Source organism: Sitophilus oryzae, unplaced genomic scaffold (genome assembly GCF_002938485.1).
Source record: "Sitophilus oryzae breed Bouriz unplaced genomic scaffold, Soryzae_2.0 scaffold_578_pilon_pilon, whole genome shotgun sequence".
Taxonomy (NCBI): Eukaryota; Metazoa; Arthropoda; class Insecta; order Coleoptera; family Curculionidae; genus Sitophilus; species Sitophilus oryzae.
This window is the reverse complement of record NW_022147171.1, coordinates 3,748,428-3,768,525: the sequence shown is the minus strand read 5'-3', so window position 1 is coordinate 3,768,525 and position 20,098 is coordinate 3,748,428. Positions and strand designations below refer to the sequence as shown.

Genomic DNA, 20,098 nt, shown 5'->3' with positions numbered 1-20,098 from the left:
TATGAGAAAAATGGATCGGGGAGCAATGGATGTGGCCGTATAACAAGATAGTTGGAGTGTGTTGGAAGGACAACAGTATAGTACAATACTCTCAAATGAATATGGAATGGAGCCTATACAAAGATGCAAGAAAGAAAAAAAGAAAGTGGATGTTCCTCAACCATTTCCTATCAAACGTTATAATCAGGACATGGGAGAGAGATGGATGAAACGGGGGTACAAACGGTCCCGAATATACTTCCAAAACACGTAGCCCCCAAGGGAAAGAAAGAAGTCGCTAAGGCTGTAGCAGCGGAGCAAGGTCAAACAGTATCCGCCGTGTGTGCAGTGAGTCCTATAGGCTATTTTGTGCCTCCTTTTTTTATATACGCAAGAAAAAGAGAAGATCGGCTTCTTATTAAAGGTGATCCATTAGGATGCGAGATGGCTGTAACCGATAAACGGTACAAAAACACTCCCACTTTCATCAAATGGCTGAACCATTTCAAAAAGTATGCCAAACCAAGTGACAGCAACCCCATTTTACTAATACTTGACAATCATGTGTCCCACACAAGCCGTGAAGCAGTTACTTTCGCAAAATCAAACAATATTCACCTCCTTACTTTGCCACCCCACAGCAGCCACAAAACCCAACCTCTTGACCGTTGTATATTTCGACCACTGAAGGCTTATTACGATGTGGCCGTAGATTCATGGGACGTTTCTCATCCAGGAGAAACCTTCAGTGTTTACAACGTTGCTGAATCATTCAAGATAGCTTTTGAAAAAGCAAGCTCGGTTGAAAACGCAGCTGAAGCTTTCAAAACTACTGGTATTTTTCCATTTGATGCCAATATCTTCTCGGACGCTGATTTTTTGCCGTCAAAAGTGACAGACCAGTCTCCAGGATGAAGATGATCGAATGGTATTATTTAAAGAAGAGAATGATGAAAGATGTGACTACAACCTCAGATCTTGCTGTTGGAACAGAGCAGCCTATGCAACAAGGCAACAATCATCCTGACATTGCAACACCTACGGTTGATACCGACCCTGTTGAGACATCAATAGCTCCTGCCGATATAATTCCTCTACCTAAAATAAAAATTAAAAGGAAACATAAAGGAAAAGGGTTGAAGTCCGAGTTACTTACGTCAACACCGAATAAGTAATGTTTGGGAAACGGAGCAGCTGAAAAAGAAAAGCAAGCTACTGAAAAGGAGCAACGTTTAATGGAAAAGCAAAAACGCGCTAAAGAAAACGCAACAAGGCAGCTCTTCTCGCTCACCAACACAAGGAGAAGAAAGATAAATTCTGACGAAGATTCTTCTGATACGGACGCAGATTACTCGATTCGTGACTGCAGCTCTGATGGTGATTTTATAGGTGATGATGATGGAAACGATCAAGTTAAAGGTTTTGAGAACTCACAGGATGACTCTGCATTGATGTTGCCAAATGACTAAGCTGTAATTAAAGTGGATGGCAAAACAAAAAATTCTTTGTTGCCACTTTGTTGCCAAGATCGCTTCTTTTTATCAAGATGGTTATAACGTAGTATTTTACAAGCGATTACCAAATACTTACAAATTTTCGGAAACAAATGAAGAGTCCTTCGTAGAAATCAAGGATGTTGTTTTAAGATAGTCAAAACCTATTCTTAATCTCTCTGCTAGGTTTCACAATGTGCTTACTTTCAAAGAAGATGTAAGAAGTTTCCGTATGTTTTAATCAACTTTTTACTTGTTCTTCATTGATCTTATTCTTTTAATAAAAAAAGTTTTTTTATGAAACTGTTTTATTATTCATCCACTTTATTCATCAATGGGGTAAACCACCGCGCGCGGGGAGTTGCCCTATTTGGTGGGGCAAAACCGACGGGTGGACCGACGCACAGTGCTTTGAAGGATAGGGTTTGCGGACGAAAATGAAATAAAGCATATAAACGGGTTTTTAAAAACATGTTTAATTAAGAAAAAATCTTGATTGTAAATAATAAATCAAATAAACTCAATCGTGAACGTAAACTAAATAAACTTTAAGAAAAATTATGTTCTGTCTCAGAAACCAGTCACAAATCACAAAATTCTTTGCTCTAAAAAAATATAAACAAACATAATACATTCGGAAACTATAATAAACTTTAACAAAACTTTTCTGCTTCACACACTAACAAAAAAATCAGAAAACTTTATTGTAAAAAATGTAAATTACAGAACACATTCGTAAACTAAACAAAGTTTAACAAAAAAATCATTTTCTGTCTCAGACACAGTAACAACGAAACCAAAATTATAGATTGTAAAAAATCAACGAAAAGAGAACACATTCCTAAACTATAATAAACTTCATCTTCAACAAGAATCGTCTTCTGTCTCAGACTCAGTATCAAAATGTAGAGAAATTTCCGAGAGAGAATCCGCTATTAAAGAATGGTCTACATCCCTATCAGAAATCATCAAGATACTCCGCAATTTTGCTTAAATCGTCATTTTTAGATGACTTTTTCAATGATGGATTTCCATTTGTTAAAATTAGGGGATCAGAGCCAAGTAGTAGTGAATTCATAAGATCTTTCTTTGTATCTTTCCGGTTGGTTTTGCGTGTAAACGATAATCTATTTTTTCGAATCACTTTGTGTGTCGCCTCTAGTGCTTCCTCGGAGAGAAGGCCTATTACTAAATCACAAAAATGTATTACCTCACAACCATGCACAAGAACCTTATGTACACTGCTTGGTAAATAATACCAACTATAAAGAGTGATATATAACTCAAAGATCTCGTCAAGTAAAACGCCAAACTTCTCGGTGTTTATATTTTAAAGCTTGATAAAATTCGCAAAATGATGTGAAATTTTTTTATCAAATTAATGTCAACATTGGTAACTGGTAACTTATTTCACTGTTGCTGAAAAACCGCCTTGCTGTGTTTCCGTCATTCGTTACCAAACCATATCCTGGTTTGACTTTATCCACAATGAGGCCTAAACGGTTCTTGAATTATTTTTTTTATTATTTTCAAATAAGACTTTGTCTTCCGCATTTATGACTTGCCACTTCTTGATCCGAATTCTATATGAGATGTGAAGAAGGCATTCAAAAAACCGTATTAAGCAATGTAATGTGTATAAGCCAAAACGGTAATGATCAGCATTGGGCGGTTTTTCAGCAACTTTTTTCGAATTCATTTCTTTTGGCGTAGCTTGACAAATAAAGCACCTAGCTGCCGAATTAGTGTTTAAAAGTATGTTTCCAATGCTACCATCTAGCATTGTAAAATGCATTTGAAAATCAGCCCTAACTACCTTGCCATTTAGTTCACACTGGTAAGCAGCAAGATTCTCTATCTGTTCATTAATGTATGCAAAGTGTTCTTCGACCAACTCTTTTTTTTCCTTGGTAAATATGGATTTTATTGGCCGGCAAAAGTGTGTAGAAGAACAGTGAGGGTTTGCCCAAAGTTCTCATTGAACAATTTCAATGAGACCAGAGCAATTACAAACAAAAATTCGTCAGTTTGTTGCGAATTTTCTGTAAACTTTTGTTTGTAAATGCTGTGGCCTGAGCTCCCATCGAATCCCCATTTACATACAAGTTTCAAATTACTAATATTTTCATTATCTACCAGGTGCAAAATACTTTTAGCCGTCAAATTTAAAAGATGTTGTAAATATATTTCAGCTGAAGTATCTGTAACTTGTATGTCTGATGGCAGAAAATGATTTTTCATTCTTCTTAAGCTATAAACTGAAGAGAAACTCCTAAACTTCTAATGTACTTCCTTTCAGTTAAACCCAGATCTAAATAAAGTGCTATAAGACTGTGCATATGTATAGATTTTATATGACCAGAATTTTTTGATGTTTTTTATAATTTACAATTATTTTACATATTTGATAACAATACTTTATACATTTTTTTACATGTAAAATATATAAAAAAAGTGTTTATTGCAGAAATTGTATTTCTCTGATTATAATTCCCTACTCCTCGCCTGCCTCTGAAGAAATCCAGTCTGAGTAGCATTATTTAAGCATTATTTATTTAAACTTATGTCCATCAAATCTTTAGCTTAAGTTAGAATGCTTTGTTTATGTAACGTTTTTTTGGTTTTATTTATTATATTTAGTTAGGTTAAAGTTTTATTGTAATATATTTCGTCAAAATAAAATAAATTATTTTCATTATTCAATGTTGGTTTTATTTAAAGTAAATTTGCTTGTGCTTTGGGTTAGTTTGATTTTTCCTATATATTAATGCATATTATCTGCTCCTATCGCCTTAATACCACTATTGCATTCAATATTTGTGATAAAATATTCTAACATGTCACCCATATCCATAATATAGGTATTTTACAAGTTTTATAAGTGTCCGAAGCGATAGCGATATTAACCCGCCGTTACTAACGTGCGGTCTCTGAGACCGACTGGTATTAAAGAAGTCCGATAATTCGGCAGACTTCACGGGAAAATTTCTATGCACCTAGGTAACCTTCATAATTTGACGCCAATTATTCAGTGTATGATCGGCAACCGTACAGCTCAGGTTGTTTGGTATTTATTAGGAAATGTGATCCATAATATAATTTATAGCGATATTAACCCGCCGTTACTAACGTGCGGTCTCTGAGACCGACTGGTATTAAAAAAGTCCGATAATTCGGCAGACTTCACGAGAAAATTTCTATGCACCTAGGTACCTTCCTAATTTGACGCCAATTATTCAGTGTGTAAGCGGCAACCGTACAGCTCAGGTTGTTTGGTATTTATTAGGAATTTCGGTGTGCCAGACCGACGTTAGTAACCGTGTGACTATATTTTGTTAAGTGCGGTAAGTTTTCTCGCCTTTCTGCGTTTATCGAATTAAAAACTAAGCTCACTAATGGCGGGAAATTATGAAAAAACGCAAGTGTATTTACAAAAATTGTTAGAAGAAGTAGAGGCTGACTCAGAAATTGAGGACGATGATGATAGCTTATCGAATGATGAAGTAGAATATCAAGATATCAGCATTTTAATGAATTCTGTTTTTTTTTACGAGGACAAAATTTTATTTGGTTGTCCTTTAGGAACCCCAGTTTATTTTTAGCGTATAATTTTCATGTTGATTTTTCTTTCGTGTTTTAATGACATTTTTTTATTATTGTTTTTTTGATAAAAACTGATAAATAAAAATATTTTCTCCAAAATTGTTATTTCATTATGTCCTAGCAAAAAATACAAGTTAACAAAAAAAAACTCAAATTACCAGTGTTGTATTTGTGGATTATTATATGTTAAGTTTAATCTGTAGCATCTTGATATGACATAACCCTGATGTCAGATGTGACAGTTAAGTTAGATTTTACTTGACAGAATTGTATTTTGTAATGTTCTCAAATGTTTAAAAATTTATTAAACATAGTTTAATAAACATTGTATTTTATTAGTAAAAATAGAGATAAATAAAACAGGGTGGCAGCGGAAAACTAAAAGCCAACGAGAAAAGAAGCCAAAAAAGTCAAGGATTGTAAGAATATTTCGGGAAGTAGGTAATCACTAATCACGTTGAAAAAAGAAACAAATTGGACGTGAGGCTACCAGAGGAGATGAAATTTTCGGGAAATGTGAGCGAAAATTTCAAAATATTTAAACAAAATTTTGAGATATTCTTGCTGGATAAAGGGAAACAAGAAGAACAAGATCAAGTAAAAGTAGCTTTGTTGTTGAATTGTATGGGTCAAGAGGAGCCAAGACAAATAAATGTCTACAATACATTTTCACTTGACGAAACTGAGAAAAAACAATACAAGAAGGTCATAGACGAGTTTGAAAAATACTGCAATCCGAAGAAAAACGTTATACAGGGTATCATAGAAATGAGTGCAAATATTTTAAGGGGTGGTAGATCTGGTCAAAATAAACATGTTTTCTATTTACCATTTTTAAAATAAATTGAAAATAACCCATTGAAATGAGTTATTTAACTTTGAAAATTTAAAAAAATAATCGCAACATTTTGAGAACCGCCGGCAGATATCGCCAACTACATCCAATTACCCGGATCAAGCCCGGATTTCAGTTAATTCGAAGCACTGTGATGCCATATGGACAAGAAAGTATATGTTTATAAGTAAGTCACAAAATCACAACACCTGAGGAGTTTGTAGAGATTCATTACATTTTTAAGATTGTGATATTATTACATAAAATAAATTAAAAGTTAAATTAAAAAACTTACTCAACATTAAAAAAGATACTTATGACAGATCGATGTAACTGTGACAGTTCTCTTTTTCGATACACACTTAACTAAAATACACTTCACTGTGCTGCTTTACTTGTACATGCTATTATAATAACTGCTAAAATAACAGTCCCCATTTTTAACTTAACACATTATTTTCATATAGGCTTCATCACAATTTGAACCACTGATTTACAAAACACTTTGAAAAACACACATTACTTTGAATACCTTTCTGAATGAATAAATGTTGAGAAATTATTGTCTCTTGTAAGTCATTATTTCATATTCTCTATTTTTTAAACTAGCAGTTCAAATTTTCATTATAAAACGAACTTTTCAATTGCCATACCAAGTGTACAGGGCGGGCCAAATTGGACACTTTTAAAGCGAAACACCTTTTTCAGACATGGAGGTAGATGAAAACTATTCTGGGTGGTTGGAGATGAATGTAAATAATCTAACTAATAATCTAACTGAAGCTCTAACGATTGGAATATAGCAGTCTTAATAATGGATTGGTGAAAGTTTTTAAACGCCCATTATCGGTGGAAGATACTAGGAATAAGACGAGCATAAAATATAAAATAAGGATAATCTTTTCAAATAGAAGTGTTGGAGATCAATCCGATTGGCAAGTGCTGTGAAACTTGCTGATAATCAAGACCTATAATAGAAGTAGTACCCTTTATTTATCACGTAATATTCAGAGTAAAGATTATTAAATCTGAAATGTCATCGACATGTCCATTTTGGATATTAATTTATTGATATACATTTGATAAGGAATTTTGTTAGATGAAATTTAAACTTAAAAAACATTTTCTACACCCTGTATTCAATCTTCCCCTCATGGGCATTAAATCTAATAATTCGTTTAATAATACCAAAAATTAATATTTTATAATACCCATTTTGTTGCAGGTTTTAGAGGAGGTACCAATTCACGCACCTGATGAGCTGGAGGTGCTCTTTAGAGAGCTGGATGAAGCTAATTCCATACAGCCACCAATGCCACCTACGGAATCTGCCCAGTCCGCTATAATGCCGGGAGTGGCATTATTATTTCACATTCTAAAAACGAATATTTTATAATACCCATTTTGCTACAGGTTTTAGAGGAGGTACCAATTCTCGCACCTGATGAGCTGGAGGTGCTCTTTAGAGAGCTGGATGAAGCTAATTCCATACAGCCACCAATGCCACCTACGGAATCTGCCCAGTCCGCTATAATGCCGGGAGTGGTAAGTCATTATTTCATATTCTAAAAATTAATATTTTATAATACCCATTTTGTTACAGGTTTTAGAGGAGGTACCAATTCTCACACCTGATGAGCTGGAGGAGCTCTTTAGAGAGCTGGATGAAGCTAATTCCATACAGCCACCAATGCCACCTACGGAATCTGCCCAGTCCGCTATAATGCCGGAAGAGGTAAGTCATTATTTCATATTCTAAAAATTAATATTTTTTAATACCCATTTTGTTACAGGATTTAGAGGAGGTACCAATTCTCACACCTGATGAGCTGGAGATGCTCTTTTTTGAGCTGGAGGTGCTCTTTAGAGAGCTGGATGAAGCTAATTCCATACAGCCACCAGTGCCACTTACGGAATCTGCCCAGTCTGCTATAATGTCGGGAATGGTAAGTCATTATTTCATATTCTAAAAATTAATATTTTATAATACCCATTTTGATACAGGTTTTAGAGGAGGTACCAATTCTCACACCTGATGAGCTGGAGGTGTTCTTTAGAGAGTTGGATGAAGCTAATTCCATACAGCCACCAATGCCACCTACGGAATCTGCCCAGTCGGCTATAATGCCGGGAGTTGTAAGTCATTATTTCATATTCTAAAAATTAATATTTTATAATACCCATTTTATTACAGGTTATAGAGGAGGTACCAATTCTCGCACCTGATGAGCTGGAGGTGCTCTTTAGAGAGCTGGATGAAGCTAATTCCATACAGCCACCAATGCCACCTACGGAATTTGCCCAGTCCGCTATAATGCCGGGAGTGGCATTATTATTTCACATTCTAAAAACTAATATTTTATAATACCTATTTTGCTACAGGTTTTAGAGGAGGTACCAATTCTCGTACCTGATGAGCTGGAGGTGCTCTTTAGAGAGCTGGATGAAGCTAATTCCATACAGCCACCAATGCCACCTACGGAATCTGCCCAGTCTGCTATAATGCCGAGAGTGGTAAGTCATTATTTGATATTCTAAAAATTAATATTTTATAATACCCATTTTGTTACAGGTTTTAGAGGAGGTACCAATTCTCGCACCTGATGAGCTGGAGATGCTCTTTTTTGAGCTGGATGAAGCTAATTCCATACAGCCACCAATGCCACCTACGGAATTTATCTAGTCCGCTATAATGCCGGGAGTGGTAAGTCATTATTTGATATTACAGAGAAATATTGCAGTGATAAAGTTCAAGATGGCACCCGGTGTAAACGTGAATATTGAAAGTGATCTGAGAAAGTTGACGAAACAGGATCTTATAAATTATATAGTGTTAAGGAGGATGCCAGATAGTACTGTATGCCTTGGAGAAGCTACACTAAATTTTCTGAAAGGCCGTGCAGAGGACACTGACCATCTGAACAGGACAGTCGTTGGAGAAAATGACGAATGTATGGAAACTTCATGCATACTGGTAAGATGTGATCTTAGAGTAGCTAGAGTAGAAGTAGAATCACATAAAAGACTAACTTCCGAGTTGGGAACGCAAATAGAACAATTGAATACAATAATTTCGTTAATGAAATCTAATCATAAAAGTGAGGTTAATCGGTCGATCGAACCCAGAAAGCAAAATAATAACGGCCCCACCACCTCTACTAGACTGGGCTCCTCTGATCGTGCGGCGAAGCGCTCAGCAAACTCGAGACAGGCTGCAGCGCCTACATCGGGGGTACCGGTTCTACAGCAACAGGGTACTACGAGTACATCGTCACTGAGCTGCGAGAAGTTGAACGCCAGCAATAATAGAGTACCCACTGGTCAAGTAGTGACTAGACAGCAACTGGCCAGTGCTATTTCTGAGGCGGAGTCACGTAGCATCATGGGTGTGCCGGTCAACCCACCAGAAAGGGAGGAGACTAACTGGAGAACTGTTACCAATAAACGGCGTCGTCATCATAAGGCGATTACTGGAACAGGGACAAATTGTACAATTAAGGCGGTACCTAGCCTAACGGATTACCATATCTATAGACTGGACCCAGCATGTACAGAAACAAATATTAAAAACTATCTAATTAGCTTAATCCCCGAAGTAACATGTGAAAAATTACAATCCAGACGGGCTGATGAATATTCATCATTTAAAATAGGTGTGAATGACAGTCATTCTGAAAATATAACTGATCCAACCTTGTGGCCTCCAGGAACGAAGATCAGTAAGTTTTTTCACCTCAGGAAAATACCGAAAACCATAGGATAGGAACAACATCCTACAACCTGAAAATATTCCATATAAACATACAGTGTCTTACCAACATATCTGATGAACTTTCCATATTAATGAATGATGAGAAGTACGATATTGTTTGTGTTAGTGAGCACTGGTGCAAGCAGAATGTTTTAAGTAGTATTAAGATACAAAACTTTACACTAGCCTCATCATTTTGTAGAAAAGATAAGTGTCACGGCGTTGTATGTATTTTTGTTAGAAATTGTTTTAAATATAAGAATCTAGATTTAAATAGTATATCAAGAGAAATAGAGGCAGAGTTGTGTGCCATAGAGATATGTAACGGTAGGATTTTGGTGATAACTGCTTATAGATCACCCTCGGGTCTTACTGGCACATTCTTCAATGTCTTTGGGGAGTTTCTCCACGATGCGCAAAGTAGGTACAGGCAGTTGATTGTGCTGGGCGTCTTTAACATAGACTTCTCGCGTAGTTCGTCTAATTTGAGCGACTTAATGTCTATTTTAACTTGTAATGGTATGAGTCCCACTATCTCTGAAAATACACGAATAACCGAAATATCTGCGTCATGTATAGACAACATATTAATTAGCGATAATATTACTGATTTTGTTACCGGAGTAATGAATTCATGTCTATCTGACCATCATGGTATATACATAAATCTGAATATTGCAGAGGTGAGTCCGGCTCCTCAAATTTTTAAGGTAAGAAGTTTAACAGCCAGGGCTTTGAGTTGCATAAAGCGGGAATTGTTAGATTTAGACTGGGCAGACTATTTTAACTCGAATGACATTGAGTTTTTGTCAAAATTTTTAGTAATAAATGTTAAAATTTTAATAAATAAACACTTACCCTTGAAAACGGTTAGGAATAGGAATAATAATCCTCCTGTTCGCTGGTATAATAGTGAGCTCAAAGAAAAAAGAAGGCAAATGCAAGTTGTAAAATGCATTGCTGACGGATTAAATAGTGTAGAGTATAGCGCCTACTACCGGTTACTGCAGGGAGATTATAAAAATTCTATCATTATCGCAAAAAAGAATGCCTACAGTAATTATGTAAATTCATCAAAATCGAAAGCAAAAAGTGCCTGGAAAATTATCAACCTCGAGAGAAATCATCAGGCAAGATCGAGAAACAACTCTGATATAAAAGCTGGGGAATTCAACGAGTATTTTCTTGAAATAGCATCTAAAATTGTAAGCGAATTGTCCATTGATCAAAATATTCAGAACGAATTGATTGGAAATATATTAATGAACAACAGCACTTTTGTTTTTTTGCCAATAGACGGGCGAGAGATATGGAATGCTGTTAATGCGCTGAAAGATTCGCTTCATATGATATTTATGATATAAGTAGCAATTTTGAAAAGCATTTCAAATGAAATTATCCAGCCTATGGTTCATCTTTTAACATTTGTATTGAAAAGGGCAATTTCCCCAATCTTTTAAATTATCTAGAGTGGTTCCAATTTTTTAAAAAGGAGACGAGGATTCAGTGTCGGACTATCGCCCCATATCGATTGTTCCAGTTTTTTAGCAAAATATTTGAAAAAAATTATTAAAGTTAGATTAATGGATTTTTTCGGAGAGAAACGATTTTGCTCGACTTTTCACAGTTCGGCTTCCGGAGGGGCGATCTGCGGTTCATGCTGTTGGTAGTGTTGTGTCGGACATAGTCGAGGGCTTTGAAAAGGGAGAGCTGGTAAATCTAATGCTATGCGATCTCATTAAGGCGTTCGACTGTGTATCGCATGCGATCCTGATTGACAAGTTGTACAGATATGGTGTTAGAGGTGTTGGACTGCAATTGCTTAAGTCATATCTCGACGGGCGTAGACAGTGCGTGGACTTTGGCAATGCGGTTACTGTAGTAGGTTTGATGGAGAGTGATATGCCACAGGGATCTGTACTGGGACCACTGCTCTTTATTATTTATATTAATGAGCTTTTTAATTACCTTATACCAAATAAGTGTCGAGCGTTTGCGGATGACAGTTCAATGTCTTGTAGAAATAAAAATATGGATCTGCTAGTGACTGAAAGCGAAAGGTTGATAAAACGTGCGGAGACTTGGTTCACGCATAATTGCCTGAAACTGAATCGCGATAAAACGCAAAACATATTTTTTTCCTCCAGATGGTCTAAGGATATAGAAATGAATAGTGCTAAACTATTGGGTATTACACTGGATAGTACACTCAGTTGGGTACCACATATTGAAAATCTTAAACGCAGACTTTCGTCGGTGGTATACTTGATGCGTAAACTTAAAGCGTTAATCTGCCAGGAGTCTTTGTTGAATTCGTACTATGCCTTGTTTCATTCCCATATGTCCTATGGAGTGGCTTTGTGGGGGAACTCGACAAATTCTATTCAAATATTTCGGTTGCAAAAAAGGGTAATTAGAATATTATGTGGTGTTGGCTATCGAGATACATGTAAGCCCCACTTTATTAGACTGAATATACTTACACTGCCTGCTCTGTATATATTAAATCAACTTTTGGAAGTTCATAAAACTAAATCTTATTTGACAGTAAACCCTGACTCTCATAATTATGGAACAAGATCTGCCAATCTAATACGAACCAATTTCTATAGACTGGATAAATCAGCTAGAAACTCTCTACGCATTGATTTATACAACCGTCTTCCAATGGAATTAAAAACTCTATGTTTTAACAAATTTAAATATAAGCTTAAGACATTTTTAGAGAAATCTGGAATTTATAGCGTGGATGAGTTTATAGAGCAGGTAGATGGAAACTTAGATTTAATTTGATTTATTTAAACAAAAATTCTTAAATTGTTGTTTGTCTTGTATGTATTTAATGTAACACATTTTGCATCCGTGTATTGTTTTTTTTCTAACTTTTAGTATTTTTATGAATTCTTATCTGTTTGTTATTTACTCTGACCCGCTACAATTATACATTGTATAAATACGTAGTAAATAAAGATTTATTTATTTATTTATTTAAGTGATAATCCAAATGAACACAGTTTATTCTAAAAATTAATATTTTATAATACCCATTTTGTTACAGGTTTTAGAGGAGGTACCAATTCTCGCACCTGATGAGCTGGAGATGCCCTTTTTTGAGCTGGATGAAGCTAATTCTATACAGTCACCAATGCCACCTACGGAATTTGCCTAGTCCGCTATAATGCCGGGAGTGGTAAGTCATTATTTCATATTCTAAAAATTAATATTTTATAATACCCATTTTGTTACAGGTTTTAGAGGAGGTACCAATTCTGACACCTGATAAGCTGGAGGTGCTCTTTAAAGGGCTGGATGAAGTTAATTCCATACAGCCACCAATGCCACCTACGGAATCTGCCCAGTCTGCTATAATGCCGGGAGTGGTAAGTCATTATTTCATATTTTAAAAATTAATATTTTATAATATCCATTTTGTTACAGGTTTTAGAGGAGGTACCAATTCTCGCACCTGATGAGCTGGAGGTGCTCTTTAGAGAGCTGGATGAAGCTAATTCCATACAGCCACCAATGCCACCTACGGAATTTGCCTATTCCGCTATAATGCCGGGAGTGGTAAGTCATTATTTCATATTCTAAAAATTAATATTTCATAATACCCATTTTGTTACAGGCTTTAGAGGGGTACCACCTCGCACCTGATCAGCTGGAGATGCTCTTTTTGAGCTGGATGAAGCTAATTCCATACAGCCACCAATGCCACCTACGGAATTTGCCTAGTCCGCTATAATGCCGGGAGTGGTAAGTCATTATTTCATATTCTAAAAATTAATATTTTATAATACCCATTTTGTTACAGGTTTTAGAGGAGGTACCAATTCTCACACCTGATGAGCTGGAGGTGCTCTTTAGAGAGCTGGATGAAACTAATTCCATATAGCCACCAATGCCACCTACGGAATCTGCCCAGTCTGCTATAATGCCGGGAGTGGTAAGTCATTATTTCATATTCTAAAAATTAATATTTTATAATACCCATTTTGTTACAGGTTTTAGAGGAGGTACCAATTCTCCCACCTGATGAGCTGGAGGTGCTCTTTAGAGAGCTGGATGAAGCTAATTCTATACAGCCACCAGTGCCACCTACGGAATTTGCCTAGTCCGCTATAATGCCGGGAGTGGTAAGTCATTATTTCATATTCTAAAAATTAATATTTTATAATACCCATGTTGTTACTGGTTTTAGAGGAGGTACCAATTCTCGCACCTGATGAGCTGGAGGTGCTCTTTAGAGAGCTGGATGAAACTAATTCCATACAGCCACCAATGCCACCTACGGAATCTGCCCAGTCTGCTATAATGCCGGGAGTGGTAAGTCATTATTTCATATTCTAAAAATTAATATTTTATAATACATTTTGTTACAGGTTTTAGAGGAGGTACCAATTCTCGCACCTGATGAGCTGGAGATGTACTTTTTTGAGCTGGATGAAGCTAATTCCATACAGCCACCAATGCCACCTACGGAATTTGCCTAGTCCGCTATAATGCCGGGAGTGGTAAGTCATTATTTGATATTCTAAAAATTAATATTTTATAATACCCATTTTGTTACAGGTATTAGAGGAGGTACCAATTCTCACACCTGATGAGTTGGAGGTGCTCTTTAGAGAGCTGGATGAAGCTAATTCCATACAGCCACCAATGCCACCTACGGAATTTGCCTAGTCCGCTATAATGCCGGGAGTGGTAAGTCATTATTTCATATTCTAAAAATTAATATTTTATAATACCCATTTTGTTACAGGTTTTAGAGGAGGTACCAATTTCACACCTGATGAGCTGGAGGTGCTCTTTAGAGAGCTGGATGAAGCTAATTCCATACAGCCACCAATGCCACCTACGGAATTTGCCTATTCCGCTATAATGCCGGGAGTGGTAAGTCAATATATCATATTCTAAAATTAATATTTTATAATACCCATTTTGTTACAGCTTTTAGAGGAGGTACCAATTCTCACACCTGATGAGTTGGAGGTGCTCTTTTTAGAGAGCTGGATGAAGCTAATTCCATACAGCCACCAATGCCACCTACGGAATTTGCCTAGTCCGCTATAATGCCGGGAGTGGTAAGTCATTATTTCATATTCTAAAAATTAATATTTTATAATACCCATTTTGTTACAGGTTTTAGAGGAGGTACCAATTCTGACACCTGATAAGCTGGAGGTGCTCTTTAAAGAGCTGGATGAAGCTAATTCCATACAGCCACCAGTGCCACCTACGGAATCTGCCCAGTCTGCTATAATGCCGGGAGTGGCAAGTCATTATTTGATATTCTAAAAATTAATATTTTATAATACCCATTTTGTTACAGGTATTAGAGGAGGTACCAATTCTCACACCTGATGAGTTGGAGGTGCTCTTTAGAGAGCTGGATGAAGCTAATTCCATACAGCCACCAATGCCACCTACGGAATTTGCCTAGTCCGCTATAATGCCGGGAGTGGTAAGTCATTATTTCATATTCTAAAAATTAATATTTTATAGTACCCATTTTGTTACAGGTTTTAGAGGAGGTACCAATTCTCACACCTGATGAGCTGGAGGTGCTCTTTAAAGAGCTGGATGAAGCTAATTCCATACAGCCACCAATGCCACCTACGGAATCTGCCCCGTCTGCTATAATGCCGGGAGTGGTAAGTCATTATTTCATATTTTAAAAATTAATATTTTATAATACCCATTTTGTTACAGGTTTTAGAGGAGGAACCAATTCTCGCACCTGATGAACTGGAGGTGCTCTTTAGAGAGCTGGATGAAGCTAATTCCATACAGCCACCAATGCCACCTACGGAATTTGCCTATTCCGCTATAATGCCGGGAGTGGTAAGTCATTATTTCATATTCTAAAAATTAATATTTTATAATACCCATTTTGTTACAGGTTTTAGAGGAGGTACCAATTCTCACACCTGATGAGCTGGAGGTGCTTTAGAGAGCTGGATGAAGCTAATTCCATACAGCCACCAATGCCACCTACGGAATTTGCCTATTCCGCTATAATGCCGGGAGTGGTAAGTCAATATTTCATATTCTAAAAATTAATATTTTATAATACCCATTTTGTTACAGCTTTTAGAGGAGGTACCACTCACAACTGATGAGTTGGAGGTGCTCTTTAGAGCTGGATGAAGCTAATTCCATACAGCCACCAATGCCACCTACGGAATTTGCCTAGTCCGCTATAATGCCGGGAGTGGTAAGTCATTATTTCATATTCTAAAGATTAATATTTTATAATACCCATTTTGTTACAGGTTTTAGAGGAGGTACCAATTCTGACACCTGATAAGCTGGAGGTGCTCTTTAAAGAGCTGGATGAAGTTAATTCCATACAGCCACCAATGCCACCTACGGAATCTGCCCAGTCTGCTATAATGCCGGGAGTGGTAAGTCATTATTTCATATTTTAAAAATTAATATTTTATAATACCCATTTTGTTACAGGTTTTAGAGGAGGTACCAATTCTCGCACCTGATGAGCTGGAGGTGCTCTTTAGAGAGCTGGATGAAGCTAATTCCATACAGCCACCAATGCCACATACGGAATTTGCCTATTCCGCTATAATGCCGGGAGTGGTAAGTCATTATTTCATATTCTAAAAATTAATTTTATAATACCCATTTTGTTACAGGTTTTAGAGGAGGTACCAATTCTCACACCTGATGAGCTGGAGGTGCTCTTTAGAGAGCTGGATGAAGCTAATTCCATACAGCCACCAATGCCACCTACGGAATCTGCCCAGTCTGCTATAATGCCGGGAGTGGTAAGTCATTATTTGATATTCTAAAAATTAATATTTTATAATACACATTTTGTTACAGGCTTTAGAGGAGGTACCAATTCTCGCACCTGATGAGCTGGAGATGCTCTTTTTTAAGCTGGATGAAGCTAATTCCATACAGCCACCAATGCCACCTACGGAATTTGCCTAGTCCGCTGTAATGCCGGGAGTGGTAAGTCATTATTTCATATTCTAAAAAATAATATTTTATAATACCCATTTTGTTACAGGCTTTAGAGGAGGTACCAATTCTCACACCTGATGAGCTGGAGGTGCTCTTTAGAGAGCTGGATGAAGCTAATTCCATACAGCCACCAATGCCACCTACGGAATCTGCCCAGTCTGCTATAATGCCGGGAGTGGTAAGTCATTATTTGATATTCTAAAAATTAATATTTTATAATACCCATTTTTTTACAGGTATTAGAGGAGGTACCAATTCTCACACCTGATGAGTTGGAGGTGCTCTTTAGAGAGCTGGATGAAGCTAATTCCATACAGCCACCAATGCCACCTACGGAATTTGCCTAGTCCGCTATAATGCCGGGAGTGGTAAGTCATTATTTCATATTCTAAAATTAATATTTTATAATACCCATTTTGTTACAGGTATTAGAGGAGGTACCAATTCTCACACCTGATGAGTTGGAAGTGCTCTTTAGAGAGCTGGATGAAGCTAATTCCATACAGCCACCAATGCCACCTACGGAATTTGCCTATTCCGCTATAATGCCGGGAGTGGTAAGTCATTATTTCATATTCTAAAAATTAATATTTTATAATACCCATTTTGTTACAGGTTTTAGAGGAGGTACCAATTCTCACACCTGATGAGCTGGAGGTGCTCTTTAGAGAGCTGGATGAAGCTAATTCCATACAGCCACCAATGCCACCTACGGAATTTGCCTATTCCGCTATAATGCCGGGAGTGGTAAGTCAATATTTCATATTCTAAAAATTAATATTTTATAATACCCATTTTGTTACAGCTTTTAGAGGAGGTACCAATTCTCACACCTGATGAGTTGGAGGTGCTCTTTAGAGAGCTGGATGAAGCTAATTCCATACAGCCACCAATGCCACCTACGGAATTTGCCTAGTCCGCTATAATGCCGGGAGTGGTAAGTCATTATTTCATATTCTAAAAATTAATATTTTATAATACCCATTTTGTTACAGGTTTTAGAGGAGGTACCAATTCTGACACCTGATAAGCTGGAGGTGCTCTTTAAAGAGCTGGATGAAGCTAATTCCACACAGCCACCAATGCCACCTACGGAATCTGCCCAGTCTGCTATAATGCCGGGAGTGGTAAGTTATTATTTGATATTCTAAAAATTAATATTTTATAATACCCATTTTGTTACAGGTTTTAGAGGAGGTACCAATTCTCACACCTGATGAGCTGGAGGTGCTCTTTAGAGAGCTGGATGAAGCTAATGCCATACAGCCACCAATGCCACCTACGGAATCTGCCCAGTCTGCTATAATGCCGGGAGTGGTAAGTCATTATTTGATATTCTAAAAATTAATATTTTATAATACCCATTTTGTTACAGGTATTAGAGGAGGTACCAATTCTCACACCTGATGAGTTGGAAGTGCTCTTTAGAGAGCTGGATGAAGCTAATTCCATACAGCCACCAATGCCACCTACGGAATTTGCCTATTCCGCTATAATGCCGGGAGTGGTAAGTCATTATTTCATATTCTAAAAATTAATATTTTATAATACCCATTTTGTTACAGGTTTTAGAGGAGGTACCAATTCTCACACCTGATGAGCTGGAGGTGCTCTTTAGAGAGCTGGATGAAGCTAATTCCATACAGCCACCAATGCCACCTACGGAATTTGCCTATTCCGCTATAATGCCGGGAGTGGTAAGTCAATATTTCATATTCTAAAAATTAATATTTTATAATACACATTTTGTTACAGGCTTTAGAGGAGGTACCAATTCTCGCACCTGATGAGCTGGAGATGCTCTTTTTTGAGCTGGATGAAGCTAATTCCATACAGCCACCAATGCCACCTACGGAATTTGCCTAGTCCGCTATAATGCCGGGAGTGGTAAGTCATTATTTCATATTCTAAAAATTAATATTTTATAATACCCATTTTGTTATAGGTTTTAGAGGAGGTACCAATTCTCACACCTGATGAGCTGGAGGTGCTCTTTAGAGAGCTGGATGAAACTAATTCCATATAGCCACCAATGCCACCTACGGAATCTGCCCAGTCTGCTATAATGCCGGGAGTGGTAAGTCATTATTTGATATTCTAAAATTAATATTTTATAATACCCATTTTGTTACAGGCTTTAGAGGAGGTACCAATTCTCGCACCTGATGAGCTGGAGATGCTCTTTTTGAGCTGGATGAAGCTAATTCCATACAGCCACCAATGCCACCTACGGAATCTGCCCAGTCTGCTATAATGCCGGGAGTGGTAAGTCATTATTTGATATTCTAAAAATTAATATTTTATAATACACATTTTGTTACAGGCTTTAGAGGAGGTACCAATTCTCGCACCTGATGAGCTGGAGATGCTCTTTTTTGAGCTGGATGAAGCTAATTCCATACAGCCACCAATGCCACCTACGGAATTTGCCTAGTCCGCTATAATGCCGGGAGTGGTAAGTCATTATTTCATATTCTAAAAATTAATATTTTATAATACCCATTTTGTTATAGGTTTTAGAGGAGGTACCAATTCTCACACCTGATGAGCTGGAGGTGCTCTTTAGAGAGCTGGATGAAACTAATTCCATATAGCCACCAATGCCACCTACGGAATCTGCCCAGTCTGCTATAATGCCGGGAGTGGTAAGTCATTATTTGATATTCTAAAAATTAATATTTTATAATACCCATTTTGTTACAGGCTTTAGAGGAGGTACCAATTCTCGCACCTGATGAGCTGGAGATGCTCTTTTTTGAGCTGGATGAAGCTAATTCCATACAGCCACCAATGCCACCTACGGAATTTGCCTAGTCCACTATAATGCCGGGAGTGGTAAGTCATTATTTCATATTCTAAAAATTAATATTTTATAATACCCATTTTGTTACAGGTTTTAGAGGAGGTACCAATTCTCACACCTGATGAGCTGGAGGTGCTCTTTAGAGAGCTGGATGAAACTAATTCCATACAGCCACCAATGCCACCTACGGAATCTGCCCAGTTTGCTATAATGCCGGAAGTGGTAAGTCATTATTTCATATTCTAAAAATTAATATTTTATAATACCCATTTTGTTACAGGTTTTAGAGGAGGTTACTAGGCTGAATATTAATAATTAACTATTTAAGCTTATGAAAGTAATTCAAGTGCTATTTAAACAGAAAAAAAAATAAATTAGTCATTCCTCTGGCATAATTCCTCTGGAAATAAAAATACCAGAGGAATGACGATATCCCAGAGGAATGTTTCTTACCTCAATACTTTAATACCCCATTTTTCTTATCACGAATAGAGTAAAAATTAATTAATGTAGGGCACCTAGATATTTATTATGAAATATGACATTATTTTTAGATTAAAAATGGCGAGAACGAGACGGAAACAACCAGATAGTCGCGAAGAGAAATTGAGAAAGAAAAGAGACGCAGAAAAAAGAAGATACGAGCG

The 20,098-nt window shown here is 36.9% G+C and overlaps 5 protein-coding genes across 5 annotated transcripts; all 5 read left to right on the top strand.

Annotated features, from left to right (window-relative positions):
• The first annotated feature begins 201 nt into the window (after positions 1 to 201).
• On the top strand, positions 202 to 894 carry LOC115887627. Its single transcript, XM_030907093.1, has one exon. The coding sequence runs from the start codon at positions 202 to 204 to the stop codon at positions 892 to 894; it is 693 nt and encodes a 230-aa protein (XP_030762953.1).
• Positions 895 to 6,399: 5,505 nt separating this feature from the next.
• Positions 6,400 to 8,275, top strand: LOC115887626. Its single transcript, XM_030907092.1, has 6 exons — positions 6,400 to 7,267; positions 7,324 to 7,455; positions 7,514 to 7,645; positions 7,704 to 7,856; positions 7,915 to 8,046; positions 8,105 to 8,275. The coding sequence occupies exons 1-6, from the start codon at positions 7,223 to 7,225 to the stop codon at positions 8,273 to 8,275; spliced, it is 765 nt and encodes a 254-aa protein (XP_030762952.1). The 5' UTR covers positions 6,400 to 7,222.
• Positions 8,276 to 8,323: 48 nt separating this feature from the next.
• On the top strand, positions 8,324 to 13,623 carry LOC115887669. The gene is made up of 4 exons (XM_030907133.1): positions 8,324 to 8,424; positions 12,910 to 13,041; positions 13,100 to 13,231; positions 13,476 to 13,623. Exons 1-4 carry the CDS (start codon positions 8,380 to 8,382, stop codon positions 13,554 to 13,556), a joined length of 390 nt encoding a protein of 129 aa, XP_030762993.1. The 5' UTR covers positions 8,324 to 8,379; the 3' UTR covers positions 13,557 to 13,623.
• Positions 13,318 to 15,614, top strand: LOC115887625. Its single transcript, XM_030907091.1, has 7 exons — positions 13,318 to 13,417; positions 13,666 to 13,797; positions 13,856 to 13,987; positions 14,804 to 14,935; positions 15,184 to 15,315; positions 15,374 to 15,505; positions 15,564 to 15,614. The coding sequence occupies exons 2-7, from the start codon at positions 13,786 to 13,788 to the stop codon at positions 15,612 to 15,614; spliced, it is 591 nt and encodes a 196-aa protein (XP_030762951.1). The 5' UTR covers positions 13,318 to 13,417; positions 13,666 to 13,785.
• Positions 15,615 to 18,554, top strand: LOC115887668. The gene is made up of 11 exons (XM_030907132.1): positions 15,615 to 15,693; positions 15,937 to 16,068; positions 16,127 to 16,258; positions 16,315 to 16,446; positions 16,695 to 16,826; positions 17,264 to 17,395; positions 17,644 to 17,775; positions 17,834 to 17,965; positions 18,024 to 18,155; positions 18,214 to 18,345; positions 18,404 to 18,554. The coding sequence occupies exons 1-11, from the start codon at positions 15,649 to 15,651 to the stop codon at positions 18,512 to 18,514; spliced, it is 1,344 nt and encodes a 447-aa protein (XP_030762992.1). The 5' UTR covers positions 15,615 to 15,648; the 3' UTR covers positions 18,515 to 18,554.
• The last annotated feature ends 1,544 nt before the right edge of the window (positions 18,555 to 20,098 follow it).

Excerpts from the sequence above, each read along its gene's own strand:
- LOC115887627 (XM_030907093.1), top strand. The coding sequence starts at position 202 with ATGGATGAAACGGGGGTACAAACGGTCCCGAATATACTTCCAAAACAC.
- LOC115887626 (XM_030907092.1), top strand. The coding sequence starts at position 7,223 with ATGCCACCTACGGAATCTGCCCAGTCCGCTATAATGCCGGGAGTG. Across the intron at positions 7,456-7,513 it reads CCGCTATAATGCCGGGAGTG|GTTTTAGAGGAGGTACCAAT; the intron begins GTAAGTCATTAT and ends ATTTTGTTACAG. Across the intron at positions 7,646-7,703 it reads CCGCTATAATGCCGGAAGAG|GATTTAGAGGAGGTACCAAT; the intron begins GTAAGTCATTAT and ends ATTTTGTTACAG.
- LOC115887669 (XM_030907133.1), top strand. The coding sequence starts at position 8,380 with ATGCCACCTACGGAATCTGCCCAGTCTGCTATAATGCCGAGAGTG. Across the intron at positions 13,042-13,099 it reads CTGCTATAATGCCGGGAGTG|GTTTTAGAGGAGGTACCAAT; the intron begins GTAAGTCATTAT and ends ATTTTGTTACAG. Across the intron at positions 13,232-13,475 it reads CCGCTATAATGCCGGGAGTG|GTTTTAGAGGAGGTACCAAT; the intron begins GTAAGTCATTAT and ends ATTTTGTTACAG.
- LOC115887625 (XM_030907091.1), top strand. Across the intron at positions 13,988-14,803 it reads CTGCTATAATGCCGGGAGTG|GTTTTAGAGGAGGTACCAAT; the intron begins GTAAGTCATTAT and ends ATTTTGTTACAG. Across the intron at positions 14,936-15,183 it reads CTGCTATAATGCCGGGAGTG|GTTTTAGAGGAGGTACCAAT; the intron begins GCAAGTCATTAT and ends ATTTTGTTACAG.
- LOC115887668 (XM_030907132.1), top strand. The coding sequence starts at position 15,649 with ATGCCACCTACGGAATTTGCCTATTCCGCTATAATGCCGGGAGTG. Across the intron at positions 15,694-15,936 it reads CCGCTATAATGCCGGGAGTG|GTTTTAGAGGAGGTACCAAT; the intron begins GTAAGTCAATAT and ends ATTTTGTTACAG. Across the intron at positions 17,966-18,023 it reads CTGCTATAATGCCGGGAGTG|GTATTAGAGGAGGTACCAAT; the intron begins GTAAGTCATTAT and ends ATTTTGTTACAG.